The sequence below is a fragment of the Oreochromis aureus genome, linkage group 16 (assembly GCF_013358895.1).
Source record: "Oreochromis aureus strain Israel breed Guangdong linkage group 16, ZZ_aureus, whole genome shotgun sequence".
NCBI classification, from domain to species: domain Eukaryota; kingdom Metazoa; phylum Chordata; class Actinopteri; order Cichliformes; family Cichlidae; genus Oreochromis; species Oreochromis aureus.
This window is the reverse complement of record NC_052957.1, coordinates 20,890,453-20,900,032: the sequence shown is the minus strand read 5'-3', so window position 1 is coordinate 20,900,032 and position 9,580 is coordinate 20,890,453. Positions and strand designations below refer to the sequence as shown.

Sequence of the window (9,580 nt, the reverse complement as noted above, 5' to 3'; positions counted from 1 at the left end):
ATTTAGCTAATTTTGCAAAGAAGACCAAGAGCGTCTTTTACCTTAGGCCCAAATCTGGGGCCAAACAACAACTTTTTCTTTAAGGAAGAAACACATTGAACGTTTTCGTTAAAGTCATTTCACATTTATGGAGGTGATAAACTAATGTTACTGATGTCTTGAGGTTTGGGGTATCAGCTTTTATTCTTCCTTGCAGCATAAAGTATTTTATGATCCAGGTAACAGGTTGTCAATACAGCTGTGGGTGATGCTGACTGTGCGGCTTGTTTGCAGAAAAAGAGAAACAAACAGCTCAGTGATTCAATGTTTTGGTTGCTGTTTGGCTTCAGCTCTCATTCACAGCAGACACAAAGAATTCAAACAATGTTTTATGTAAAAACAAAATTTAATGCAAACATTTGTATTAACAGTTACTGTATATGAAAAGGTTACATCACTTCTCAGGTGTATATTTTTTTTCTTACAAACATAGTACCTGTTCAACATACGAGGTAAGACTGAAGCACCACAACTGGGCTCTACGTATAAAAAAAAAATCTCTCCTAATACAGAGAGTGTATAAGGTGAGGTACAACCCAGTGTACCAGTGAATGTTCCCGAAGCTCAGGTTTCCTCTGATTCAACACTGAACACTAACACACAAACATTTTATTTCTGAGATCAACAAGATCGATTATTGATTTTCCTATGATCTCCATTTCTTGTTAGCTCATTCGGTCTTCACTGATAAGAAACTGCAGTGAAAGAGTACACATTGTGTGTTTAAGTGCAATAACTGTTTGCCCACAGTCACACGTAATCATGAAATTCCAGGACTCCAGCTGTGCTTACAGCAGGCCCCTTATTCATACTACGGATGTTGGCCGTGAAGTTCAGATGTGTACTAAGAAGTGATTAGTGGCTCAGTGAGCTATGTTGAGCCGTGTCATCAAAGTGGCTCTCTCTCAACCTGCCAAAATCACCATGGTAACTTATGATAAACACATCACATCATTTCTTTTTTTAAATCATCTGGAAGTGCCATGTTTGTAATGAATCGTTTACATGTTTTTAGGTGCATTTGAGATTTTTTGCTGGCAGAATATGTTTATATATGCAAAGTGTTATGCCGTACCGTTACTAACATCACTGAACGAAATGCAAACTGCATCGCATTGTCACTGGAATGTGCACATATTAATTGGGTCATTTAGAAGTGTGTAAATGTTGTTATACCAGTCTCTTTGATTCTGCTGAAACTGCAGCTACTAGAACACACAACAGCTGTTCAGTCAAACTTAATTTGACTTTGATCTGCAAACTAAAGCCATTTCCACAACTCCTTTGTCAGTGTGTGTTTTCAGATTGTTTTTTTTTTAATAACCATACTGCTTCCTAAACCTGGTTTTGCTGGAGGTCTCTTCCTGTTAAAAGGAAGTTTTTCCTTCTTACTGTCACCAAGTACTTGCTCATAGGGGATCAACTGAGTACAATAAACAGCGCCTTGAGGCAACTGTTGTTGTGGTTGAACTTCCTTCGTAGTACATCCCTCTGGACTGAACAGTACATAAATATAGTAAACTGTCTCACTCCAAAGCAACTTGTTTTATGATCCACCAATTTACTATGTTTAAAGATCACTATGCATTGGAAGGGAAGGCTGCAATAACGTTAACATTTAAACCCACAGGTGATCTAGTTTTTCCAAATCTACCAGTGATGCCTCTGAACTCAGTAAAGCTTCACTGTTGCAGGAGGCAAAGTGACAGGTGGTAATAATAATATTGAAAATGACTCTGGTCTATTCACTGTCTGTAAACACTAGGTATGGGCACCGGTTCTGACATAAACGGTAGTAACCAGACCGAAAAGCAGCGCACATTTCGGTGCTTTTTTTTTTCTTGCGATGTCATACACTTTGGATTCTAGCCAATCATTTTACCACAATCGCCCAGTAACAGTGTGTTTACTAAACACACTGTTACTGGGCGATTGTGGCTCAAGAGTTGGGAGTTCGCCTTGTAATCGGAAGGTTGCCGGTTCAAGCCCTGGCTTGGACAGTCTCGGTCGTTGTGTCCTTGGACAAGACACTTCACCCGTTGCCCACTGGTGGTGGTCAGAGGGCCCGGTGGCACCAGTGTCCGGCAGCCTCGCCTCTGTCAGTGTGCCCCAGGGTGGCTGTGGCTACAACGTAGCTTGCCATCACCAGTGTGTGAATGGGTGTGTGAATGGGTGGATGACTGGATGTGTAAAGCGCTTTGGGGTCCTTAGGGACTAGTAAAGCGCTATACAAATACAGGCCATTTACCATTTAGTTTCTTTACCTGCACACACCTGACCATCAACCCACATGTCTCAGATATTATTATCAGTGGAAAGTTTTTTTTTTATGCCTCGCAGGGACAGATTTGCAGAAGCACAACCATCTGAAGTGGTCACATGATCTGACATCTGGCACAAAGTGGTAATCATGGGAATCTTTCCCATGCAAACCCGAATTACTGGAGTTCATCCTGTACCAGTAAGAGTGACAAAGGTACAGGTTGTCCTGTGCTGAGTAAACACATACCTCACAGTCTAATTCTCCACAGTGAGTGGAAAACCTCTAGTGGAGATTTACTGAGTGCAGTGTTAGGAGAGAAAATCCACCTGAAAAGAGCTAATCTGTCAAAAGATGCTGTCATTTTCTTTCATTTTGCCCACTGAGGCAATTTTTCTTATTAAGCTTAAAAACATACAATAACATAATATATACTATAGCAGAAGTTAATACAATGATCAGACCAATGAAGTTACAGTAGTTAAGGCTTCCTATTAGATTTGATGCTATGCACTGGGTCCAACGTCGTAGGATGAATAACGTGCCTCTTCCTGTTCGCTAACAATTTCAAGTAAGGAGTATCCACATGTAAAGAGGGCAGACTTCATCAGCGGTACCACAAAGCTCTGTACCAGTGTCAAGAGTGGGAAAGCTGCTGTGTTCAGGTGGGTTTCTCCTCCCCATCCTGCTCTTCTTCACCTCTGTCATCCTTAACGATCCCTTCATCAATACTCTCCAGCCTCAGTCTCTGGCCTTCCAGGTATCTGGGCCTCGGCGCGGCCCTCGCTGTGAGGAGTCCTGCCGACAGAGCTGAACTCTCCCCAAACAGGGTGCGCTTAGCATCACTCTCTATGGCTTTTGCCAAGCAGGAGGCGAACATGTCGAGAGATTTGTGCACCTCTGCGTGGATCTGGACTGAGGATGTGTTTTCAGCTGGGGAAATCAACAAACATTAGTCAAAGCTTTGGTAAACACAAGCTACAGTAAACAATTCTCTTGCCTGGTGCCTGTTCTTTCTTTTTGGTCATTTGTGTATCGTGTGAAGCCTGAGGTATTTTCCCTGCTCTCTAATCTTCTGTAGAAGCGGGAAATGAATGACAGATACCTTTGGAATGCTCCACCTGGTCTTCAAAGGTGACTGAGCTCCTCCTTTTCCCGGACGGAGGCCCGTGGTGCTGCGCGAGGGAGGAGCCATCTGTGGAGAAGTTATCCAGCAGCATCACATCTGTGCCTGTGTGGGAAAATAGAGAGGATCGTTGCAAGTTAACTGCAAGCAGAACTTAACAGAGATTGCAGGGATGTTGCTGTAAAAGTCATCTTCATACCATATGGCCAGAAATGTACACACAAAGGTGGATCACAAGACATTTGTTTGTGTTGAACATGACACCACTTGCCCTCCCTACAGGATCAGTTAAAAACATGAGTCGGAAAACAGAAAGGCTGCCCAACAAAGAAGAGTATGATGCAGTAAGGTTTGTAAGGCTTTCAAACTTCCATGTTTACAGCTTTGTTCCCTTTTAATTTTAAACTTAACTCATTTTTTCAGATCCTCATCTGCATCCAGGGTTTACCCAACCTTTTGACCCTTTGGCAGCTGGAATAGGCTCCAGCCCCGCATGATAATATGCAGGTTTTTTGTTTGTTTGTTTTTTTACAACATTTTAATTTTTCATACACTTACAAGTTTTCTGCAATGATTATTGAAGTTAGTCAACTCCCTACAAAAACGTATTGAAACAACACAGTGTTGTGGACACAACAGCTCACAACACAGGCAAAAAGGACACAGAGGAGCTACTGAAAGATCAGCTTTGGAAATGTATGAATTTTAATTAGCGGGAATTTTCAGAAGATGCACTAATATCATGTCGTGTCAGTAAAAAAAAATAGACACAATGGTAAGACAGCTTGTGCTACATCTACACGTACATGGGTGTTTTGGTAAATATGACTTTTCTGTGTACTTGCCTTTCGACCACATGTAAACGGTGTTTTTTTCGACCACTGAAAAACTTAAATGTGGATATCAGACTGTGCACCGTGTTATTAGTACATAGTAGATTTCTTAACGCTTCGGGTTATATCGCCACCTGTTGCTTTGGCATGCTCTTCGCAGCACTTGAGATTGCTTGGAGTTTTTGATATGAAGCAATTATTTCCCCCTTCCTGTGTGCAACTTACATGAGTCCTGAGTGAAACTGAAGCCAGTGTCTCCTGTGCTGCTTCCTGGGGCCAACAGCTGTCCTCCACCCGCGAGCATGGCAGTCAGGTGTGGGGACATCCCCAAGTCTGAAAACACAAATTCTCATGAGATCATCACATCCCGCAGGAATATAAATCTAAACCAGCCATGCATTTACTAAAGATAAAACCAGCAACATACAGACACACATCTGCATGACACAGAGAGCCCCAGCTATAGTCCCACCTGTGATTCTGTTGGAGATGCTGAAGAGGCGGGACGTCCTTTGGCGCGTGGCAAACGACTCTCTGTAGTACCGATCTCCAAAGCACATCCCCAGCAGCTCCTTCCTCACCGTTTTATTCCACAGGCCGTAGATAAGTGGGTGGCACACCGCGCTGCAGAAAGACAGCCACGCTACCAGAGTCTCCACCCACTGAGACACGCTGCCCTGACCCCACAAGGCCTCAGTGCCCACCACCCCAACGTATGGCCCCCAGGTCATGAGGAAGGTGCCAATCACCACTAAGATGGTGACCAAAGCCTTGCACTGACTCCCTGCGTACACGAGGCTCCGCCGACTTCCATTAGAGGAAGTCGAGGTGCTCGAGTTCTTACGCCCGTTCCTCTGGGCTCCAGTGGAGTCGTCCTGGGCCACAACAACAGTCCCGCAGTGAACTTTGCGGGCTTTCATGCGGGCTACGCGGAAAATGACACCATAACACGCCAGCATGACAAAGAAGGGTGGGAGGATGCACCAGGTGACCCAGAAGGCCGTGTAGCTCGGCTCTCTGTGCCACGACGCCACGCACGTCCACTTGAAGCAGTCGAACTCAAAGGAGGACCAGCCGAACAGAGGAGGCAGGCAGCCTACCAGCGAGTGAAACCACACGTAGGCGATGACGACAACCGCCCGGTTGCCTGTGATCTTCATGGGGTAGATCATCGGGTAGAGCACGGCGTAGTACCTGTTGTGAGGAGAGATGAGCATGATGAAGAAATCTGCACAACAGGAACTCAACACCATCCTCCAGGGAGACTTTTGATCAGAGTAACACACAGGCTGCTGAGATTGGAGTCCGTGATACAAAAGCTAAAAGCTGCACTTTTCTCTCTGCCCGACAATCCTGTGAAATGTTTTCCTAAAAGCTGCAAACAGAAGAGAACAGACGGGCTTGGCAGAAGAACAAAAACAGGCTCTGTAATCTAAAATTCCCAAAGGATGCTGAGGATAATTAGGTGAGCAGTGAGAACAGCAGGAACTGTGAGCTACACAGAAAATTTACAGTAGCTCTCGGTAGCTCTGCGACACCCGACAGAATTAAAACACTATTCAACTGCAGCGGTTTAAAAGTAGCTCCAGAAAATCTGAAAAGTAGAGCATGTGGATAAGAAGTTTTAATAAGGGCTGAAACTTTAGTGTTAATCTCAAAAGTCATTCAATTCTTGATTATTGGTCTGAACATCAGATTAATCATTTTAGGCGTTTTCTAGCATTTAGGAAAACAACAGAACAGCTGCTAACAATTTCCTCGAGTCCCAAAGGTGTCTCCTAATTGCATGGTTTTCTGAACAAATAAGCCACAACCCAAAGAATTTAAATTTGCAATCAAACAAAACATGGATACATAGAGAAAACCTCACAGCCGAGGAATGTTTGATGGACAAATAATGGGGCTGGAAGGACATTTTCTGAGATGATATCGTATGTTACTGTATATTTTTTTGATAACCGAAATTAATTAACCATTCTCCCCGTCTTACAAGCAAAGCAAAAAAACTAAACTTTGTGTCTGAATGACCATTTGAGTTTGTTATTACACAAAGTATTTGCACAAAATATTGGCAAAATACAATCGAGTCTAAAAACTAGAACCAGAAAATGAAAAATAGGAAACCCCAAATATCTGTTGTTTTTTTTTTTTGTTGGAATAAATAGAGTGCCTTAAAATGTCTCTGACTTAAACATTTTTATAATCAAAATTGCGTGCAATATGTTTACTGGCTTTATTCCATGCATTTGTTTAAGCAGGCATTTAAAGTTCAAGCATTTAAGCCCATACTCATCACCTGATCAGAGAAATCTACAGAAAAATACCACAAATTAAGTCTGTGGTTAACCTCTCTTATTTACAAGAGTGTGACATTAGAGGGAAATGCACCAAAAGCATTTTTTTAAAGTTTATTCAGCGTAACGTTCATCTGAGCTTGAAGTGGAAAATCAGTGGAAAATTGCTAACCTTCAGTTTCCCCATGCTTACCGTAACTTTACTGTCTTGGTTACATCCAGCTTCAGGACTTAAATCAGCACTAAATTTCATGCTCTAGTCCATTTGATGCCAGAATCTCCCAACATCTGGGATAAATTAATAATATAGTGATGCATTTATCAGCTAAATCTTTCTCAGAAATTAGCAGAGACCAAAAATGGTCTACAAGTTCTCCGCTGGAGGGAACCATATGTCCTAATGTCAGTGTCGTTTAAGGGCTCACTTTTTAAAATAATTCAAGTTAAATGCTGAGATTATAGGGCTACAATATAATACGGTATAATCTGGCACTAACCTGTCGATAGCAATAGCTCCGAGGGTGAGCATGCTGGCAGAGCTGATGAGGAGATAGAGCAGGGCGGTGAAGTTGCACCACACCACCCCAAACATCCACTCTCTCTTTGCTGAGCTCACAGCTACGAACGGCAGCACCAGCACGGACAGCAGCAGGTTGGACAGAGTCAGGCTGAACACAAACTTGTTGCTGGGTGTGAGCAGGTAAGGCCTGCGGTAAAGGGTCGCCACAATCAGAAAGTTCCCCAGGCAGGCGAGCAGTGTGATGGTCACAATGGAGACTGATTCCAGGGCAGCCAGACCCTCGCCATTCCCCACTGTAGTACAGTTCCTGCTGGTGTTCATGGTGAGAAGCTGGGCCACCGGACTGGTGAAGGAATGGTGGGGGACTGCTGAGGAGAAGGCATTATTAGACAAAAAAAATTGCTAAACTAAGACAAAGAAAAAAAAAATAATAATATCATGAATTACAGCGAAAAACAACCCTTCAACCATCAATCTACATTCATGCAGTTGGAACTCAACTCATGGATTTTACTATTTTCTGCAGCACAAAAACTAATAGCAAAGACCAGGGACCTGTACTATGAAGCAAGTTTGATAACATACCCAGGATATTGTTATCTGGCTTTAGTTAGCCCAACAACAAGATTTGGGCTTAGGGTAACATGAAGTAGTCAATCCAGGATTTATCAAATCTAAAGCGTTGAAAGCATCTGAGCAATCAAAAACATGCACAGGTCATTTTCAGAGGTTAAACGCATAATACAGCTGCTGCAGACAAACTATCAATAGTGTTTAACGCTCTGTGAGTAAAGAATAAACGCAAAAAACTGACTTCAAACTAATCTATGGCCAAGTTCAATCCCCAAACAGATGCCCTGGTTTGACATCAAATATTTATGCTTATAGAGCGAAAACAACAACAAGAAGTTGCAGAATTGTTTACAGCCAACAGAGAAAAATAAAATTACAGAATAAAGATGCATCTAAGACTAAATATTAATTACAGATGCTTTTTAGAGAAAGATGAAGACCTCAGATCTTCCCAGATCACTCTTCTAGGACTGATATATTCCAGAAAACTAACTGGTCAGGAGGTGGTTGAGGTCTAATCTTGATCATAACCTCATCTAGAACAGGTTAGGACTGCAGCTTATCCACGGGGATATACCGCAGTAAGAAGTGAACTGCCTTCACAGTCGAGGGTAAACTCTGAAGTTACCTGGATTTACCCAAATTTTGCTCCATAGTACAAACTTTACATATTTATAAAATATGTATGCTACATATGAATACTAAATAGTGAGGGCTTTAAGTAAAGTGGTACAAACACGTTTCACATTAAGGTTCAAAGTACAAAAGTAAATGTTTACAGATTAAAAAGAGTGTCAGAAATAAAACTAGCAAACACCAGTTACTGTACCACCTACCACCATATGTGTTTACGTACTAGCAATATAACTCTACTAATGTATAACAATAACTCCAGCAACATTTTACTGCAGTTTTAAAAAACTATAGAGGATTTGAACACTATTTTTCACCACGTTAAAAGACTCTGTTTACAGCCAGGGTAAACTTTTCACTATTAAACAGTCTTCGGTCACAGTTAAAGCCTTTCACTGGTGGAAAGCATTATCTTTGCACATTATTTCGCATCGGAAAAGCATAATTGTTGTTAAAGCTCACAATTTTGTTTCCTGGTTAGTTTTAACCTTTTGATTTAGCGTGAATATGGAAGTAAAAAAACAAAACAAAACTGCATCTTCTTTCCGTGCAGACAAATGCAAATGTGAAGAAGGTGCAGCACGGTGAGTTAGCGGTAACGCTAACGTTAGCTAAAACAACTACCGTTAGTTAGCCAAGTTTAGCCGAAACTTTCCCCCATTGTCCCCCCTGAAACTCGGCTCTTTTTTACTTTTTTTTACCTGATTAGGATCAGCGCTGCGGCTCCACATTTTCACTCTCGACGGGGATAAAACGTCCATCTTACTCCTCTGTTTCCACACCACAGCCCCAGAAGAGAGAGCCGAGCCAGGGAAATCCCTGAAAGCCAGTCGACATTGTTCACTTTGGTAATGTCTCTCTCCTCCGCCGAGTCACACACGGCCAGCTGCGGCTGCAATGGCGTCCTCCTCCCCATCCACCTCCCACCTCAGCTTCGACTCCCTCCCCGAGCAGTCTCCTTCCGTCCGTGGGTGGTCGCTTAGGAGCATTGTCTTGCTTTCATATTGCCATTGAACCAGCTAACGTTATTTCACCGTGTGGAGTCTGTTGTGATCAAATCGTCATGACAAGTGCAGAATAACTATAAAAGTATAGTGTATTCATTCGCGGATGCCACACGCACCGTGTGCGTTTATACTAGTACTTACAAAGCCATGTGAATGTGTGCGTGAGTGTTTACTTGATGACAGGCCGGCTTGTTTATGAATGAATTACTGAGCTGCATCGTTTTATCCAGCTGGACCACCCACGTAGATCATAGCTTCCCGCACTAAAACGTCACCTCCCCTCATCCAATCAGAA

At 42.6% G+C, this 9,580-nt stretch overlaps 1 protein-coding gene across 2 annotated transcripts; it reads right to left on the bottom strand.

Annotated features, from left to right (window-relative positions):
- Positions 1-2,170: 2,170 nt before the first annotated feature.
- gpr161a (G protein-coupled receptor 161a) lies at positions 2,171-9,517 on the bottom strand. 2 transcript variants are annotated; one of them, XM_031734450.2, is made up of 6 exons: positions 8,980-9,517; positions 7,050-7,440; positions 4,731-5,452; positions 4,484-4,591; positions 3,405-3,530; positions 2,171-3,232 (listed from the first exon to the last, which is right to left on the bottom strand). In XM_031734450.2, the coding sequence occupies exons 2-6, from the start codon at positions 7,391-7,393 to the stop codon at positions 2,961-2,963; spliced, it is 1,572 nt and encodes a 523-aa protein (XP_031590310.2). In that variant the 5' UTR covers positions 7,394-7,440; positions 8,980-9,517; the 3' UTR covers positions 2,171-2,960. The 2 variants fall into 2 exon arrangements, with proteins under 2 accessions (XP_031590310.2, XP_031590311.2); XM_031734451.2 differs by having other exon boundaries at positions 7,050-7,437.
- Positions 9,518-9,580: the final 63 nt, after the last annotated feature.

Coding starts and splice junctions, on each gene's coding strand:
- gpr161a (XM_031734450.2), bottom strand. CDS start 7,393: ATGAACACCAGCAGGAACTGTACTACAGTGGGGAATGGCGAGGGTCTG. Junction 4,592..4,730: donor CATCTCCAACAGAATCACAG/GTGGGACTATAG, acceptor TTGTGTTTTCAG/ACTTGGGGATGTCCCCACAC. Junction 3,531..4,483: donor CAGTTTCACTCAGGACTCAT/GTAAGTTGCACA, acceptor TTTCCCACACAG/GCACAGATGTGATGCTGCTG.